The following is a 20325-nucleotide window of genomic DNA, read 5'->3' as shown; positions in this document are numbered from 1 at the left end:
TCTTCAGTCTTTGTGTCTAACTGGACACTGATTTCACATGTTTTTCACATCTTTGTGTGAAGCCTGCAGCCACAGTTTTTATGTTGGAGGAAAAAAGTGGATTTTTATCAACAGTAAGTTCATTTTATTCATGAAGCGCTTTTTATTTTAGATTTATGTCTTTGTGTCAAACATACAACTCTGTCCCTTTCCCATTTTCCTTCATAGAAAATGGTTTATAGATGTTCTGAGGAAATTATCAGAGTTTGTCAAAATAAGAGCCTACAGGGATATAATAAGATTTTGGTTCAATTTGACAAAATTGTCTCATTAGTATTTTCATTATTCAAATGAACAAAACGCTTCAGGATTGCAACAAAACAACATTTAGACTGTGATATAAAAATAGAATCAAATAATTAGAAAAAAAAAAACCCTCCTGGCCTTCAGATATCAGTTAATCTAACAGGGCCTGTTAGTTAGTAACCAGACTCTTTCATACTCGTGGCTTAAAACCTCTTGCTCGCATTTTGATATTTGCAAAATTTCCACCACATGAAAACATTATTCAAATATATTATTCTCTCTGGGTGGAGGCGGCTGCGTCTGTTTAACTCTTATCCAGTAAAATCCAACATGAAAGAAATAAGACACCACAACAAAGAGCCGGAACCTCAGATGGCTCCCGCAGATAACCTAAAAATAATGGAAAAGCGAGCTGTATTAATGCAGTCTAAATACACCGAGTGAAGACTTTGCACATGCAGAACATTAAACTTGTAAATAACAGCCAACACCCCCTCCTCCTCCTCCTCCTCCTCCTCTTCCTCCTCCCCATGCAGCCCCTTCCTCTAATCTATCTATCTATCATTTACACAGATCTGGTCCAGTAAATGATGCATTCCCTGCATTAGATGTATTTGTTGTGCGAGTTTGAAAAGGCGGCGATAATCTGGGAGAGAGAGATAAGAAATGCCATTTATTCCGCGGCACTTTGGAGCCTATTTCCCGGGCCGATCAGCCTCATTCTCCTCGACACCTCCAGCAGCTCGCTGATAACGATTAGGCTATTTATTATCTTCACAAAGAACAAAGATTAGCCAGCACCGATGAAAAATTACCACGGGATGGGTTATAATCAGTGGGACCCAAGGATCCAACCAGCACTAGATTTCTCTTTCACTCTAAACACACACGCACGCACGCACACACACACACACACGTGTCAATATAAGGAGCTCTTAGTGGAGAAAATAATTATTGTGATACACCAGGGTTAAAAGCAATAATACTGCAAAAATATCTTTAAAAAAACAAATAAAACAATAAAATCCACCATACTACTAATGCTAACCAATCATACTTCCAATTAATTGGCTGTTAATTAAGATTAATACTAATAATACACGTCACGGCCTATATGACTTATCTATTGTCATTTTTTTTTTTTGTCAGTGAGATTTTATTTTTATTTATCTTTATTATGAGACCACTTCCTTTCAATGGTAGTCCTATAATGAGATTCTCAGAGCTGCGACCTCCTCTTTCTCCTGAGCTCGTGTGAGAAAAAGAGCAGTAAAAAAAAAAAAAAAAAAAAAAAGGCGGATTGAATTAATGTCAAATCCTAAAATGGAAGTGGATGTTCTCCGTCGATAAGGTGTTATCGCCAAGCCAGATCAAAAGGGCTCACACTCAAAGCATGTGTATTTCCACATTATCATGCTGATGAGCTCTAATGCTGCCACACTTGTCCCCCCGGTATGTTCTGCTTTCTTCAGCCTGTACGGTGGATTTCCTCTTAATGCTGCTTGAAAAGAATCGCTGTCTCTGTAGAAATAATGACATTCACTTCTTTACATTGGAGCCTGGATTTTTTTTTTACACCGTGGATGGGATTGTTAGGAAATAATTATTATACCAAGAGTTAAAAGATAGAATAGGATAGATAGATAGATAGATAGATAGATAGATAGATAGATAGATAGATAGATAGATAGATAGATAGATAGATGTGTCTATTTGTTTCTACTGCCTATATATATATATATTTTAATATCTTACAAAGCTTTCGTGATTTTTTGCCACCTCTCTCACCTCTAAACAGGATAACTGGATTAACGTGTATGTATGTATGTGTGTGTGTGTGCGTGTGTGTGTGTGTGTGTGTGTCTATTTTTGATGCTGCTTTTATCATTGTTGGTGATAAATATTCAGGAAAAGTTTGGGCCATGCAACCTAAACTTAATCATATTCCTGGACCTGTTGGATTCTTCATGTGAGCTATAAACTCCAACTAAAACTGTTACTGACAAACTATACTGACAGCGAGCTCCTCCTTGTCTTATTCTGCTCGTGCATTAACTGCAGATAACCGAGATACTTTGCGGCAACACTTTTCTTTCACAGCGATGAGAGCAAACGAAATCTTTGCAGGTGTGTTTGTCTCTGCAAAAGTTGTTTCCTCATTGAGGAAGTTTTCTAATCTAATCTGATCTAATCTGATCTAATCTGATCTAATCTAATCTAATCTAATCTCTGTAGTGTTACTCCACCCTGGTATTAGTTTGCCACGCAGCGCTTGTTGGCCTGTTCTTCGAAATCACAGCAGGGTCAGGAGGATGTACTTGATGTATTATTAATGCTGCCACAGTGTAAATATCAGTAACAGTGTCCTTCCTCGAGTTCATCCGCTGGGACTGCAGCAGACTCCGGGCAACCCCCCTCCACCCCTCCACCCCTCCATCCCTCCCTCTCTGTGTTAGAAAAAGTTCATGTCCTGATTCAGATTTTTTTTCTGCACTAAGATGCACTGACGTCAGGAAACGGCGTCAAGCAGGCGGCAGTGTCGGTCGGCCGGGGCTGCACGCGCTCCCTCTCCAATTATTGTCTGTCAGTCATGCGCGAGAGGAGAGGAGGGTGAGGGGGCAGGAGGGAGGGAGAGAGAGAGAGAGAGAGAGAGAGAGAGAGAGAGAGAGAGAGGCCTGAACTTTTAGTTATTTTATGACCAATAACAAACAAGGAACCAGGCCAGAAATGACCAGTTACTCACAGCATAAAAAAAGATCTTGATTCTTAATAACTAATCCCAAACAACTGATCTATATGTTCAGACTATATTTCTTCACCCCGTTTGTTTGAGATTACAGGAGGACTTCTGCGCAGATTAAAACTCTTAAATGTGAGTGTTGTGTTTCAGGAGGACGTTGGTGCACATGTTAAAGTTTCACATTTATTTAACTGATAAAAGTTTCCTTAATGAGTGTGACTGTGCCATTAATGGACCATCTTCTCCTCACAGTCTGGATAAATACCAGAAAGATGCAGTCAGACTCACAGACGTGGACATTTACTGACATGTAGTCAAAAGCTCCACTTCCTCTGCTTCAGTTTTATTTAAAATCCACAATTACCAGATCTAATTATTACTCATTTATGTGTGGTTTCCATGCTGTGCCCTGAAGAAAAACAGCCAAAGGGTACTTTAATAGGCTGTATGTTTAGGATAATAAGCTATAATTACGCCTGGATGCAGCCTATTCATTTTAAATGGATATCGGAGTAATACACCGGTGATGAAACATTATATTCCATAAAGTACAACAAACATAATAAAGGCCTGGCCCCAAGAACCCAGGCTGTGTCTCCGCGAACATCTCAGTGATTTTCTGGTCCGGGGAACCGCCTCTGAGGTTTGGTGGAGGTGCTGCGCAATTGGCTGAGCCAAAGCTTTAATGGAGACTCCGCCCCTGAGCTTGACAAGCCTGGCCCCGCGCTGTCAGCCACAGTTAGACGTGCTGCTTTAAGTCCCAGTGGACGGAGTTCAGTCTGACAAACGCCAGCCGAAATCTGGAGAGGACCTGCGGCAGCAAACAAGGACAGGGGAGAGTTTTCCACAGAGGTGCAGACGGTATGTTTATGTTACTGTCATGTGGAGAGCAGCATCTTATGGGGGGTATTAGTGAAAAGGCATGCGGGGCTGTGGTAAGCACTGAGATGTGGTGGGTGAAGATGTTTTTTTTTTTTTTAAAGTTGCATCACTACATGCACCACAGGAGCTCTGACGAACTGATGCTTACAAACTGATGCACAACACTCCTGCCTTTAAAATATTAACATCTGATGTTTGCCTGTTGCAGGTTTCCAGTGTCAAAGTCGACCTCCGGGAGAAGAGAGGAATTTAAGAGAGAGGAGCAACTACAGAGCGTTAGTCACTTCCTCTAAATGGACACAGTAGAGATCTCGTAAAGGACAAATATTTCAGACCACCCCGTGTCCTCCTCTTGGATACTCCCTGACTGTGCGCAGAGAGCCGCAGAGATGGATGTGGTTGATCAGCCCCGATGGATGCATCATCCCGTGCTCAACGGACAACACCCGGACTCTCACCACACCGGCCTGGGGCACAACTACATGGAGCCCACGGCGCAGCTCCTGCCTCCGGATGAGGTGGATGTTTTCTTTAATCACCTGGACTCGCAGGGAAACCCGTACTACCACAACTCAGCCAGGGCCAGAGTGTCCTACAGCCAGGCGCACGGTAAGATGTCACACACAGGACACAGACTCACAACTGGCTTTATTGTATACGTAAATTTGTTTTTCTAATGAAAGCATTCTGGTCTTTTTTGATCTATTTATAATAATGAAATCTGCATCTGATGTGTTTCTGCTGTTAGAAACTGTAATTAAAATGTGGATGCTTGTCTGGCCACTTGCATAAATACATTGGAAGGGTATAAGTCTGGTAAACTTGTTTTGTTTGCTGATATCTTTTTAATGTAAGACATTCACTCCAGTAAAAATATCTCGCGATTAAAAATACTCAGATAGTACAACTTCCTATATGTGCACCCAGGAGCTGAATGTTTTCTAAATGCATGCTTTTGTTCAGGAAATACTAGTATCGTTTGTCTATTTTTAAGCATTTATAAGCTCCTCTGTTTAAATCAGACCAGTGTGTCCAGTGAATCAACAAGTCTCGGTTGTATTTTTTTTTCTGTCTTTCAAACTTGCACGCCACAAAAAAACGCCGCACGGTTTCACTAAATGCTGAATCAGCTTGCCATCATCTCCGTAATAAATAGTGTGATTTTGCGTTATTTCACAGCTCGTCTGACGGGCACTCAGGTGTGCCGGCCTCATCTCATCCACAGCCCGGGGATCTCATGGCTGGACGGAGGGAAAGCAGCCCTGTCGGCTCACCACCACAACGCCTGGGCCGTCAGCCCCTTCAGCAAGCCCAGCCTGCACCACCCCGGCTCCGCGTCCCCCGGCGGCCTCTCCGCAGTCTACCCGTGCGGCAGCAACTCAAACGCGGTCTCCGCATCCTCGTTAACGCCGCCGTCCCACTCCAGCCCGCACCTGTACACTTTCCCCCCTACGCCACCAAAGGACGTATCGCCGGACCCGGGGGCCGCGTCTCCCTCCGCCACCAGACTGGACGAGAAGGAATCTATCAAATACCAGGTGTCGTTACCGGAGGGGATGAAGATGGAGGGCTGCAGCCCGCTGAGGAGCAGCCTGGCCTCCATGAGCGCTCAGACCCCCTCCACCCACCATCCCATACCGACGTATCCCACCTACTCTCTGCCGGCGCACGAGTACAGCAGCAGCCTGTTTCACCCCGGCAGCCTGCTGGGATCATCCGGCTTCACCTCCAAGAACAAAGGCAAGACACGCTCCTGCACCGGTGAGTCCGCTGGAAACACACCGGACTAACTAGAACTAAAATAGGAGACATGAAATGTGAAATATTCAGACGGTGTTTGTGTGTGAGCTTATACAGAGATCTAATGCGCCAGTGGTAAAACTAAAGTAATCACTCTTATGCGTTTATAAAGTTACTCAGTTCATTTTTTAAATATCCTTTGATTTTCTTCTGGAGAAAATATTAATATGTGTGGAACATAAATGAGCTTATTGACCGTATGATGCATCTTTGCATCGTTTATGTGTGTATGTGCCACATTTCTAATTCACGTTCTGCTCTGTTAATATTCCTATAGGAGGATTATTTCACATCACTTCTCACATAATGTACAATCACACATAATTATTAAAATCTGAGTGGGTTATGACTTTTAGCCCACATGCAGCAGATCTAAATATTATTTTCTCAAAACTCTTAATGAGCCCATAAAATGTTAAAATAAAATTTTAAAAAAATGTCTAAAGGATCACATTTACCAGTAAAAACTAAAACCTTAATGAGCCTGTCAGGAAGGAGGGTCTTCTGTCATATTCACCCATTTACCATTTCAAATGAATAAATTAAACCAGCCTGTAAAAGCCATTTAATATCTTCCAAATGTAGCCAGATTATTTTCTTTTGATTTATTCTGCGTGACCTCAAACTGCAGCCTGCCTGCTGTGATGTGCAGCCTGTAATTTGAGCATCATCAAGCTTCTCTATAATTTTGGAACCTGTATGACAATAATGACAATAATAAATAATAACAATTATACTGTATTTATTTTTTTCAATAAATGCTATTAGAGGCCTAAGCCTGCACTGTCAGTCCTCCAAATACAGAGCGACTTTGATAATCCCCTTTTGTAAACCGTGACTCTGTAATTACTCCTGAGCTGGCTGCAGCAGCACAGTGAACTGGATCCAGCCCAGAGGTGTGAAAGGAAGATCCGCAGGCGCACAGAGCCAAAACCTCAGTATTTAGGCTAGGAGTCGCTTCTCTGTTACATAAGACATTAATACATTGTCCTGATTGTTATTTGATTACAGAGCAGGAGACTCCCAGCTTGGGCCTGATTGTGTTTAACCAGTTTATTAAGAGGGACATTGTGGAGGGTGACCTAAACTCACTTTGAATAGCTTGTTTTCGTCAAATAAGAGCGGACATCTTAGCTGGCTAGAGGAGATATTTTTATGACTTTACTCTATAATTAAAAGTTATTTTATAGGTTAGTTTGTTTATTGTCTAAAAACATTGATGTGAATGTTTTTGTCTTTGCTAATGGTTGTTTGCCTCATGAGCTCAGAAAAGTAACAGACATTTAAATCAATCAATAATTTATTTTGTAAAGTGAGGCTAAATGGCTCTGCTTTTATAAAATAAGAATATATATTCTTCACTACAGAGCTGTTTCACAGGACATTGAAGCACTGGAGATGAACTGATGGTTCAGAAAGTGAAGCTGACAGCACAAAGGAAATTATTTGTACTGAACGCCAACTTCTTCAGCTTGTAGCAGTTTGCATGCTATCCATATACTAGATGCAGCCACCGTTTCTTTCTCTTTACTCTCACAAACAAGGATGTAGAAATGCATTGCTTATAGCTCAGTGGGGAAAAACCCACATCTATGCACATGCATGCACGCATAATTAATTCATTGAAGCAAATGTAAAAAAAATAAAATATCCTTCCTGTTAGATAAGATGATAAAAAAATACATGACTGCAGCTTGGTGACACAAACATCATAGTTAACAAAAGTGCACTGAAAGCTACATCAAGAAGTATTTTGGAGATTTCTGAAATATCGCTGTGTGTTGTTCTTCAGAGGGCCGAGAGTGTGTGAACTGTGGCGCCACGTCTACGCCTCTGTGGAGACGGGACAGCACCGGACACTACCTGTGCAACGCCTGCGGGCTGTACCACAAGATGAACGGCCAGAACAGACCACTCATCAAACCCAAACGCAGGCTGGTGAGTCCCAGCAGTGTATATATATATATATATGTGTGTGTGTGTGTGTGTGTGTGTGTGTGTGAGGTGGCAGTAAATAAAAAGAGTGTAAGGTGGAGGGAGAGGAGGGGGAGGGGGGGGAGGTGTACAATCCCAGGAAAGTTATATTTTCCCAATCAGTTTCCAGGAATTGTGTTTGTCGTTGACCTCTTGCTCCTTCAGCTTGGGCTGTTAGCAGAGTGGGACTGTCTGTGCTGTTTCTTTTATCATTATTAGCGCTGCTTTCTGATACTGTCATTGATAGCAGAGCCAGCACGCCACCCCTCAAAACGACACAGTGCCTCCATGACAGGTCATGGCTCATACTGCTGGTGTGTTGCACTTCTTCTTGCATTTGCAGGGCGAGCTGTTAAAGTGAGGGCTTGTTTTTATTTTGACATGTGGGCAGCAGAGCAGCTCTGTCCAGCATGACTGATGATTTTGACTTTTCCAATTAAACTGAAGGATTAAGTGCTCACTTTTGGGTTGAGAAAATCCTTCTTCTTCTAAAGCTACAATAAGCCATTAGACAGCCGTTGGATTATGTGAAAACGTATTGTCACAAAAGCTCGAAACGAGGCCTTTGTGACATTTTGGAGATACGTGGTTTTCAAGGGACGGCACGAGTCTGTAAAGGGTCAGAGCAGCTCTGGAGCTGGTCAAAGGCCATTCATTTCCCATCATGCCCTGCTTCAAACATGAGTGTTGTTGGGTGTCGGTCAGACAGCCCAGTCAGCCCCAACTTCATGTCACACTCATCCTATAAGGACCTTTAAAAGCCTTAAAACACAATATATATCGTTCAGAGGCACATTATCAGGTTTGGGGAGTCACAAATTTAAATAAATCTAATTTAACCATCAAGTTTGCTGTAAACAAAAAAAATAATTGCATGATTATTTTACATTTTTGGACATTGGCTGTTAAACTAATGACTGACATGTTATTGACATATTATTATTTTATGATAATTCTCATAATAATCTCCACATAAAACAACATATTCCCAGCCTCGTGTAGCAGGATGCAGCTATTAAACCCAGGATTTATGAGAAATTATTTTTGTTGCTTTATTTTGAAGGTTCCCTGGACAGAGACGACAGGGTTTGTTCTTGTGAAAGCAGCATTTTTGTGACCAAAGAATTATTATTTAATATAGTGTGCAAACGTGACGAAAGTGCACCACTTCACACTCAATTAAAGAAAAAAGGTCAACCTAAAAAGTATAAAGACAAACCTAAAAAAAAAAAAACAAAAAAAAAAACCCACCTTATTTTGCCATTGATTATAATTCAGAGTCTTTTTGACGCATGTTGTGACTCCACTTCGCTGCGACAGATACTGACTCGCAGCCCACGTATGCAAACAGCTGCCTGCCTCAGTGAAAATATACGAGCGTTTATTTCAGCGTCTTTTAGCCATAATAGCACATAATCCAGCCGTATATCAGGCCTGGTTTCCGTGTGGCGCGGCCAGAGCTCGAAGCGCTCCGGAGCGTCTTGTGTTCAGTGGCAGCAGCAGCCCTCCACTTGTTTCCTATCCGGATATCTGACCGGTCCAGATAAACCTGCGGGACCAGCGCCTGTTTCCTGCTGCGGCCTCCTAACTGGAGGCTCAGACCTCATTTCATGGTGGTCAAGCTCTCCGTCCATGACATTAAAGAAAAAAAAAAAAAAAGAAACAAAAAATTGGAATGGAAAAGTTGTGGAAGCTGGTGCATGATTCAGAGTATTAACAGAAAAATATATTATAGAAAATAAGCAGGTTGTTATCATGTTTTGTTAGATGATGCTTTTGACTGAGGATGCAGATGAATGCATTAATTTCCTGTGGTGGAAACAGCCCCAACTATAAAGGTGTGAAACAGTGTGGTGTGAAGGATCCATCAGGGCTCCTCTCTAATCATTTGAAACGAGATGAGTGCAGAACTTTGTGCATCACTTTAGCATTTGTGTTAAAAAAAAATATATAAATGCCATCCGTGAGACATCTTCATACATTTTCATTTGAAATCTGCTGTCACTCCCACAAATTTAATGTCTACAAACAGGTCACCTAGAACTGTGACGATTAGCTGATTAATCGATTCGTCGCTTGACAGACAATTTATTTACAGCAATTGTGACAATCAATAATCGTTTAAGTCAAAAGATGTAGTGGTTCTGATGTGAATATTTTCTGGTTTTCTTACTCCTCAATGGCAGTAAAGTGGATGTAGAAATGAAAATGTCATGTTTGAAAATGTCATTATGGCCTCTGGGAACTTATGATAGGCATTTGTTTGCGATTACTGAGGTTTCATAAGCCAAACAACTAATCTATTAATTCAGAACCCAAATGAAAATAATTGTTAGTTATGGCCCTAATATCATGACACGGTCTAAATCAATAGAAGAGAAAGTTCAACTAATCTCATACACTGTACGTAATGAGATATATTCTGAGATGTATCCCTGAACTGACCCGTGCTCTGTGTCTGCTTGTGTTGTTGAGCTCTAATCAAAATGGAATTCATGTTTTTCCACAGTCTGCTGCCAGACGAGCAGGCACCTGTTGTGCTAACTGTCAGACGACCACCACCACACTCTGGCGGCGCAATGCAAATGGAGACCCCGTGTGCAATGCCTGCGGCCTCTACTATAAACTGCACAACGTAAGTCTTTGACTGCTGATCACCAAGTTGGGCCCATACAAAGCCGGCAGGGTCAAGTAGACGGGAAGCAGGCAGGCAGGTTACACTGATTGTTGAGGGATAAGAGAGGCAGAAAAGAGAGTGAGGGTTGTTTTACTCTCAGACACTGTTGGGCTCGATGGTGTTTTCTTTCTTTGTGCTTTATTGTTTCCATGGAAGGCGTAATCCCCCCGAGAGTCACAATGGTGGGACTGTTGTTGAGTGGGACTACCATAAGGCCAGACCCCATATGAATAGCATTAAGACTGGAGTCTCAGTAGATAAGGAAGTACTAGAGATGCGTATATTCAAAGGATAAATCTGATGATATCTTTATTTTTCCTATTGTCATTAAATCCCATGAAAAGACGAAAACAATGAATTGATCCCTTTAAAAAGTTTGGTCTATGTAGCCACGTTCCTCTGAGCCTCACACCTCCACTGTTGTCCAAAAACACGTTAATGAGCTGCATAATTCTTACTAAATACTTACTAGAGCTCTGAATGCATATTCATTATTTGAAAATAGTCCCTAGTAAATGCAGTATTAACTGCTCGTTGAGTAACATTTGCTAGAAACTACAGTAACTAGCTGTTCTAGGAAATGATTCAGCTTTTCTAAAAAATAAAAACATACACTTGTAACTTATTTGTAAAGATTTATATCTTTACTCAGCATGCTTGTTCCTGACAGACAGGATGGGGAAGTGTGAACGTAATAAGTGACGGACTAATGTATAGTTGGTGTTGGTCTAAAATACACAGTATTAAGAGCCTTATTCTTTAAGGACTTACCAAACATAACAAAAGAACTCAGTGTTTAAAAATGTATCTTATCATGTTTTCACACAGTCCATAATTTACGTGTTTAAAGTTAATCGCCCCCTCGCTTCTCCCTCTCCACACAGGTGAACCGACCTCTGACCATGAAAAAAGAGGGAATACAGACGCGCAACCGGAAAATGTCCAACAAATCCAAAAAGAGCAAGCGGTGCAGTGATGCCTACGATGAGTTTTCCAAAAACCTGCACGACAAGAGCTCTCCCTTCAGCGCCGCCTCTCTGGCCGGACACATGTCCATGGGCCACTTGCCGCCTTTCAGCCACGCTGGACACATGCTCCCCACACCCACCCCGATACACCCGTCCTTTGGGCACCCGCACCACTCTAACATGGTGACGGCCATGGGCTGAGAGGCTGAGGAGCGGGGTGAACGTAAAGGGACGCTGGGGAACCTGAGGTGGTTGTGAGAGCGGGGATGAGGGTCTCACTAGAGGACAGTGTGTACAATGTTACAGACGAACAGTTTGTGTGTCTTCATCTTGATTGATTATGTCAACAGTGTGTTGGAGAACAGATGTATCGTGGGAGAAAAGGACTTTTCACTCCTTGTCTATAGGTACCTACTTTGATGGAGGAAGACAGAGAGATATTCTGCTTCCTGTTGGCCAGGCACACACTTGTAAAGAAAAATGTCATTGCACCTCATAGTTTTATCCCCGCTGACAGCCTGACTGACTGCAGTGTGGTTCAGTACGTGGTTTATAGGAGCTGTGAATATTGTAAACGTGTGAGACCGAAGGGGACGTCCCAGACAGAGCAATCCTCTTCACAACATTAAATGAAAATATGCTGGATTTTTTTGCTCATGGACAATTTTAATGGAATTTTCACAAAAGAAGCAAACAAGAAAGGTTTATGAATCCTAATTTGACACTGTTTATTATAATTATTGTTATTATAATTATTATTGTTATTCAGATAATTTATTTTCACTGCCTTTTTTTTCTTTTACTATATCACCTGAATCATAATATGGATACTGTTATCCCAGTTATGAATATATTTTTAGCTGAAGCGCTTTCTCTGAGCTGGTCAACATTTATACTCGTAAGAAATAAAAAGATCAAGTTCATTATCCCATCTGCTCCTTCTATTCAATATCCAATATTCAATATTAATGTCTTCATATTAAAAACAGGTACAGAAATTCATATGGCTAATTGTGTTGTTGGGATGAGGTACCACGCTGAAATTGAGAAACACAAGAGCGAATTTCTTTCAAATGTCCCTCTTCATGAAAACCCTCTGAGATGTTTAATTCATATATTTAAAAGCTACAATGTCAGGAACACCTATCTGCAATGATAACTATCCTAGGTTTACCTTCTCTGCATCAAATGCACTGTAGCTTTCTATGCAGGAATAATTCAACATTTTTTGCTTATGTGCTTTCTTTTGCCAAGAGTTTGATGAGAGGGTTGCAGCCAGCCGATGATTAGCTTAGCTTAGCTTTGTGTAAAGGCTGGAAACAGGGGGAAACATCTAGCTCGGCTCTGTCAGAAGGTTAAATTTCCTCAGGGGTCACTGTGCCAGGCCAAGAAATAATTTGACCCTTAAATCCCCATTTGTTGTTTGTACGGATGAAACTTTTTTTTTTTTTTTTTTTTGTTAACTGCAAAGAGAGCCTGGCCAGCTGCTTCTAGTCTTTGCGCTAAAATAATCTAAGATACGATAAACTAAAATAATCTTAGATTAAGCTAACAGTTTTTTGGGTATCTGCCACTTAACTTTCACAAACCTGCTCCACAGACAGTGCTAATATCACCAAATCATTGAAGCTGAAAGAGGGGGGAAAATACTATGTATTATACTATTTCCTATTAGCCTCCACAGTACATCATGACTTCTACCATCCTGCTAAAGTCAGAGGATCCATGCGTACTATTTGCCGGTCGCAAAAAGAAAAAAAAAACTGAAAATCTAGTGGCAATTACACACTTTTGAAAATAAAGAAACCATATAAACCTAGCAGTGATGACTGAGAAAAATCATTTCTCCTCTGGAGGGATTCTTCATTTTTGAAAAACTCTACAACATCTATCCATCAACAAAAGCTGCCATGGCTGTTATATTTACTAAACTATCATGAAATCATGTTCATTATCTGCCCAGGACTGGCTGGGGCTTTTGTTACTCTAGTAAAGCCTCCTCAGCTGGACAATAAGTCATCCACATCCTCTCCTTTCAGGAGTGAAGCATCAGTTCATTCAAGTTATCCCCCGTTGACATGAACCACCACTTTCTAACAAAGGTTACTTCACCGAGCAGTGGAGATTAGCCCTGTTGACAGAAACAGAACAGGCTGAGCCATATGTTCCCACAATTACTTAACCAGTTGCATCTGCTCATTGGATAATACTCTTATGACACTGGTCTTCTCGTTATCACTGTGTTACACGATGCTACTCGTACGGCGATATAAGACGTTTCCTTTAAGACAACACTGGCTTTTCAACCCCATTACTATAAATTATGTATATTTATTACGCAGCTTCGTTGTATACTCGATTCTGATTGGTCAACTATGGCATTCCACAGTCTGTTATTTCTATATAGCAGACCGTCTGATAGTGGAAGCCCTAACATTATTTTTAAATCAATAAAAATTGTGAATTTTGTGTCAAATTGTTGATTTCTTTTGTCCGAGGCCGTGCAATAAGGATGATCCTTGTCTCGATTTGTTGTGCAATAATAACAAGCTCACTGTACATCATCTCGTACTTAACATCACTGACAACATGTTCCATACGTATTAGATTTTTGTAACTGTAAACAGTTGAACAGTCTCAGTCATTGTTCTAACTTATGGAAATTAACCTTTAAACTAGCATGAAGTAAGTAATCAATCACATCACATCTGCTGTAGGCCTGAGGAGACATTATCAATGTGTACTGGTGCAGGGCAAAGCCTCTTGAATCATATGATATTTTTTAACGGTGTTACCACATAATGACACATGCGACTCTGACGCAAATCAGAGTTCATGGAGAAATATTCCCCATCTCAAGCAGGTTTAAAGCCTATAAATGCTGGCCGGCTTGGTAACATTCTAGAAATCATTGAGTCCATTGAAGTAAAAACATCACGAACAAAGTCAGAGTGTTTCAGTCTCGTCTTGTGATGCAGATTTGAGCTTGTCAGAAAGCAGAAGGCTGCTTCAGCCCCGAGGCTGCAGCAGTGAGCCTTGAGATGACACACAGTTTAGGGTTAACCCAAGTGCAGCATGTAGCCTCCTCTCAAGACTTTCTGACCTCTCACCCTGGACGCACTTACTGTCATTCTTCAAGGCCCTCCCACACCGCACTAGGACTTTTAACATGTCACATCCTCGCAGAAAATATGACAGGACCAGGACCAGACTTTCCTCATAAAGAGGAGATAAAAAGCTGCCAAGTTGGAAGAGTAAAGGCTCTTTGAGGTGAAACTCTTTGAGGACATTTGTGGAGGAAGAGTTTGGGGACTGGGTGGGCGTCCTAAATCAGCTCACCAGTGAGGTTTACAGCTCCCACCTTTGCACGAGCGCCCCCTCCTCGGACCATTTGTTTTTCTACCAAACTCAATTAATGGAACCAAAAACAAGGCCAGAAGTGACTTCAGAGGAGTGAGTTAGCAGAGAGATGGCGATAAAGCAGATGAAAGGGGGAGAGAGTACTAATAATGATGAAGGGAGGGGGTGTCTACCAGAAGTGGGAGAAAACAACTCATCCGCATCACGTCTGGATCCTCAGAAGTTAAGGTCGTGTATGTTAAAGAGCTTCAACTGAGCTAAAAGACAGGAAGATGTGAAAATAGGATTAAACACAAGTTAAGAAATGATAACACTTCTCTGGCGGGTGTCAGACATAGAAAACCCCTCAAAATCAGATCCCTAAAAAATGAAGTAAAAGGTGCACGACATAAAAGATCCTATAAGCTGTTCATAATGCAGACATCCCTGTTGTAAATTATGTCAGTGATGTTGTTGGACAATCAAATTCTAATGTAAAAGTGATCCATCAGTTTTGATTAACAATTTTTTTCCTGTTGGTTGTGTAATAGAGATCTTACTCTGTTAAGACTGTGAAAATGTAATAGATAAGTTTTAAAGCAGACTGTTCTTATTAATCATCATTTTTTAAAACCAGTGACTGAATCACGCCAGAGATTTTGGGAGGACTGTTTTTCACCTTCACACGGAGGACGGCTGTAAAATACACCAGGCTAAATAAACTGTCCAGCTGTATGGAGACTGGGTGATTCAGGAGCTGCTGATCAAATGTACCATAAATTATAGGGGTGGGCATGAGTGATACATTTAAATGTACATTCATATTATCATTATTGTTGTTGTTGTTGTTGTTATAATGAATGATGAATAGGAAGTAACATTTTCATCCAGAATAAGATGTTTTTATGATAAGGAAATTGGAAAATAGAGCATTGATGAAAACTGGGACAATGCATAGACATTCATTCTGGCAGAAAATGTCATAAAAATGAAATTCATAGTTTTTTAGTTAATTGTAATTGTATTAAATCCCTTTATTGTGTCTTTATGGGGCTTTTTAGTCGTTATGGGAGGTGCTGGACCCCCAGGTTTCAGTCAGTTCAAGCCCTGCAAGTAAAATGGTGTCATTTCCATATTAAACTGAAAGGACCATCACAACCAGTCAGGAATACGTATTGGTATTATCAACACCATTAATCCTAGTGCCGTTCATGTTGAAGTTTAGGATACAGTATGATATGTCTTTCCCATGCTTTAAGGATTAAATATATCTGCAACTTGAGACCATTTTATTGCGAATGAAGAGAACAAACTTGGCAATACGACTCTCTGGAAAGCAGAACATGGGAATCTAAATTATTTTGGTAGCAAAATAAATTATTTCTACTTGTCCTCCACGGCCTCTGCACACTTGTCCCCGGGGGTGAGAAAAGAGACAATGATAAACTATGATGTAGTCATTTTCTTTTCAACAACACGGTCCCACATGGCACTCATGGAGGACCAGGTGATGTGAGATGTGTCACAGATCTGCACCAATGGGGCTCTGCAGCAATCTGGGACAGGCTTCAGTGAGATCTGTGTTTGATACACAAAGGTGTTGTCTCTGCTGGGATCTCAAGAGGACCAAAATGCACAAAAAACAGTAAGAGGGCAGAAAAAGAGAGGGCTACTATCAGTGATCGTCAGAGTACGTGATGGGATCTGCAGTGTCCCAGAGGAGAAATTAACTACACAGCACTGACAAAACTTCGATATCCACAGAGACATACTGACATACTCTCACTGAGCCTAAAAAGGAGAGTGGACCACAGAGTTCTACTTTCCACCAGAGTACTAAGCCTCTTATGGAACACATTTAAAGAGTCGATATCATAACGTAGACACTACAAAGTCAGATAAAGCTTCCTCAAAATGGGAACATAACAAAGCAGGAAAAGCAAGACTTACAGGAAAAAGTTATGAGGATAAATTACGACAAAAAGTTTACTCTTTGCACTTGTATCCCCACGTATGCAGGAGCCAGGATGCACACCAGATAGACACACACAGATGTGTGCACTAACATATTCATAATGCACACAGCGCGCAGGCAGACACACTGTGACTGTAGACCAGGCTCTGCAGAAAAGGTAGAACATGCTGACACACAGTGCATTCTCTCTGAAAAGTGGGACACCCTCCAACCACCCGATCCACAACCACTGACAAGTCCTTTTCAATCTGCTTTTCTTCTCGTGTCTGAGGCAGACAAATTCATCCCTCTTGTCTCCAAACAATCACCTCTTTTCTTTTGCCGGTTGCACCAGTAAAAGACGGAGGGAGGGTCCAGGAGAGAGGGAGGGAGAAATACATTTGGCTCACAGAGCTACACTGGAGGCACTGGGCAAATGTCCTGTGTGTTAGGGCCCCTGGGACTGGGCGTCTGGGCCCCACTATCTTATAACACAGTTGACAAAAAGCCCAGGGCTCAGCCCTCAGGAAATCTGAGAGGCGGGGTATCTAGGCCGGGAGGGCAGGACACAGGGAGGGAGGGACAAAACACCACAGGTACGTTGTACCTACGCTGGCCCATATAAGTCTAAGCGCTAGCGTTTGCTTCAAACTAACTAGTTTGTACTATGTTTCACGAGAACATGTCAGAAGACAAAAGGGTTTGTCCCTGTTCCAAATGGACATACTCAAAGGCAGAGCTAAAAGCCTGCTGCAATAAGTCATGTCTTCATCCAACTTTAGTGCAAGTTGCCAAAGTCACACAATGAAATGACGATTAATGCGCATTTACTACAGACTAACAGTTGGTGACGCTAATTCTGCCGTCAGGTGCCATTAAATCAGAAGACGATGATGCCACGAGATGACGTAATTAAAAGAGCACCAATGAAAACTCAAAATCATGAAAATTATGAGGAAAACACGAGGGAAATATGGCATCTATGTTATTTCATATCGTAATTTAGTTGCATCATTCCACACAGATCCAATGCTTTCATACACCACAAGTTTCTCCTCAAAGACATTGGTGGTGTCGCATTCTGTTGTACACATGAAAAGACGCGGAGGTACAATAGTGTGAGACTGCACACGAACCCAACGGTGCTTTGATGTAAATACTAGTGTCAGGATGCTAACATGTTCACTGTTTTAATTAGGAAAATAATCTGCAGATTATTCGTTAAGGAACAGAACTGTTAGTTGCAGTCCTACAACGGCTGTTGAAAAACTAAAAAACTGTGAACCTCACAGTGGCGTTAGAGGAAAAGTCAGCTTTCGCAAAGTTACAACAACCATTACGTCCAGATCCAGCACTGGATGTGTGTGTGGGATGAGTGGGCGCTTCAAATGGCGTTCAATGGTCAGACAAACACTTTGTTTGAAGCATTCTGATGCCATAAGATGCTGGAGTAACGTACGAATGTGTCGGTAGATTTATTGTTGGTGAATCCACAGAAGGAGAGAGAAAAATCAACCTTTGCTCCTTGGAAGTAGGCTCATTTTCTCAAATTCCTCCAAAAAATCGGACTGCTTTTTTAAGCTAGTGGAGTCGCCCCCTTCTGGCTGTTAGAAAGAATGTAGGTTTAAGGCACTTCCCCCATTGGCTTTTCAAACCCAGTCTATGGTCTGGACCCAGGCAACAGCAGCCCGTTTTCATTATGACTCACTATTTACAGCTATCTTTCGCTTTTACTGCAGTACCACAAAAATGTAACGTCTCCAGTTGGCAGCATCCAACAGAAAAAATTTCCTTTGCTGTCAACTCTGACCTCAGTTCTATATTTTGTACCTAGAACACATCACAGTGTCCTGTGATGGCCATGAGCAGGGATGCTTGAGAGAGTGGAGACAATCATTGCAAGGGGTTTATGCTGGAGGCCAAGTGTCTCTGCTGTTAATGCTGCTTCTCAGCTGACCTTCCAGTGACCTGCAGAGCACACAACAGCACATAGCAGAGGCCCCTTCTTTGCCTGGGGACCAATTACTGGAGAGAAACGCAGAAAGAGTGAACAAGACTAAAAGAGAAACATGTACTACCATGAGAGTTGTTGAAAATAACAATAAAACAGTCCGAAAGGGGAAGACACGATGACAGACGAACAAGGGAAGCTGTGAGAAGAATAACAGTGAGTTTGTAAAAGAGTTGGGGCTTATGTTTGTTGGTTTAAGTGATCAGGTTGTCTTGAGCAGAGCTGAACAGCATTAGAGCCTCAGTATTGAACTCAGCCACAGCATACAGCTCATATGTTGCAACTCCAGCATTTTTCTACAGCGTGACCCCCCCCCCCACCACCACCACCACCACGCAGATCACAGCTCTGATATCTCACTCAGTACGCTGGAAATGACTGCAGTCAAAACAGATAATGAGCTAAAAACCCCAAACCGGACATGCATGTGCACACACACACACACACACACACACACACACACACACGATTGCACACTTAAATCCATAAAGCTTTGAATCTTCCTCATAAGACTTTGATCGCAAAGGTATCCTGTGGTGACATGTGTGCTGCTATCTCTTTCTTGTTCCTCACATCTCTCTTTCTTCTCACTTCATCGCTTTTTTTTTTTTTATTTGAGCTGATTGACTTTTTGACGAGTGCACCTCTTATCACCCTCCACCATCAAACTGCTTTTCATTTCCTCTCCTCTTTATTGCTTTTTTCTGGGTTTTTTTTTGAAAATAATTTGTGTGGTGCGCTTCTTTAACCCTTCCACCACCCTACTGAGCAACGGTGTGTCTGACATGGATCAACTCATTTATCCTTCTTATTCTTTACTCTTTCATAGATAACTATCAATTTATTTTTCTCACACGGTTAATCATCAAAAACAAGAACAATGAGGTTTTCTGTGAGGAGATGCACCGGTAAACACAACTTTCACACAGTTAGGTGGGGCAAGGGATGGAAATAGGGCCAAGAGAAACTGGAGACAAGGATGTGAGCGCTGAGAGAAAAACAGGCAATGAAAAAAAGAAAAGCGAGTGAAAGACATGGATCCGTCTCACCTGTAGTGTCTGCTGCTGCTCGACTGCCGTGTAGACCCAGCAGATCCCCCCTGCCCTCCTCCTGCACTATCCCACCACAGCCCTCTGTAACCATTTCCACACGGCTTCCAACAGCTTCTTTACATCTTTAATTTCACTGCTATTGTCGCCGTGGCCGCAACACCCTGTTGTATTGTCCTTTATACAGCCAACATATAATGAGGCTGTTTTGTCACCTGCAGAAGAGCCATTTTGTGCAGAAAGAAATCACTGCAGGCATTTGCAGCTGCTACAACTTCTTGAGCCCACAGACAATGTGTGTTTCCTAAACAATTTAACCTCATTAACCAGTCACCCACCTGCACACATGGACACACGCACACAACGAGAAACCTAACAAACATATACATCTGAGATCTAATTAGACCATGGGAGAAAAAAATTCATTATGCATGTGGATAGTGTAAAAAAAATTTGTAGATAAATCATCATCCTACAAATAATAATTTAATTTGAGCAAACAAAAATTTCCTCTGTTCACAATACATTTATTATTGTGTGTTTGCCGTCTTCCACAAAATGTCCCATGGCTCACTCAGATTAGAGACACAAATAAAATGCCATAAAAGTCCAGAATCTGCTAGAGCAAATTGTTCTGAAACGAATC

At 41.6% G+C, this 20325-nt stretch overlaps 1 protein-coding gene across 2 annotated transcripts; it reads left to right on the top strand.

The window, feature by feature from the left end:
- The first annotated feature begins 3765 nt into the window (after positions 1–3765).
- gata2b (GATA binding protein 2b) lies at positions 3766–12328 on the top strand. 2 transcript variants are annotated; one of them, XM_070838631.1, is made up of 6 exons: positions 3766–3886; positions 4116–4516; positions 5087–5647; positions 7500–7645; positions 10191–10316; positions 11243–12328. In XM_070838631.1, exons 2-6 carry the CDS (start codon positions 4297–4299, stop codon positions 11525–11527), a joined length of 1338 nt encoding a protein of 445 aa, XP_070694732.1. In that variant the 5' UTR covers positions 3766–3886; positions 4116–4296; the 3' UTR covers positions 11528–12328. The 2 variants fall into 2 exon arrangements, with proteins under 2 accessions (XP_070694732.1, XP_070694724.1); XM_070838623.1 differs by having other exon boundaries at positions 5087–5668.
- The last annotated feature ends 7997 nt before the right edge of the window (positions 12329–20325 follow it).

The sequence above is a fragment of the Pempheris klunzingeri genome, chromosome 2 (assembly GCF_042242105.1).
Source record: "Pempheris klunzingeri isolate RE-2024b chromosome 2, fPemKlu1.hap1, whole genome shotgun sequence".
Classification (NCBI taxonomy): Eukaryota; Metazoa; Chordata; class Actinopteri; order Acropomatiformes; family Pempheridae; genus Pempheris; species Pempheris klunzingeri.
The sequence above is the reverse complement of the archived record's forward strand: the minus strand, read 5'-3'. Positions and strand labels throughout refer to the sequence as shown.

Coding starts and splice junctions, on each gene's coding strand:
- gata2b (XM_070838623.1), top strand. CDS start 4,297: ATGGATGTGGTTGATCAGCCCCGATGGATGCATCATCCCGTGCTCAAC. Junction 5,669..7,499: donor CAAGACACGCTCCTGCACCG/GTGAGTCCGCTG, acceptor GTTGTTCTTCAG/AGGGCCGAGAGTGTGTGAAC. Junction 10,317..11,242: donor TCTACTATAAACTGCACAAC/GTAAGTCTTTGA, acceptor CTCTCCACACAG/GTGAACCGACCTCTGACCAT.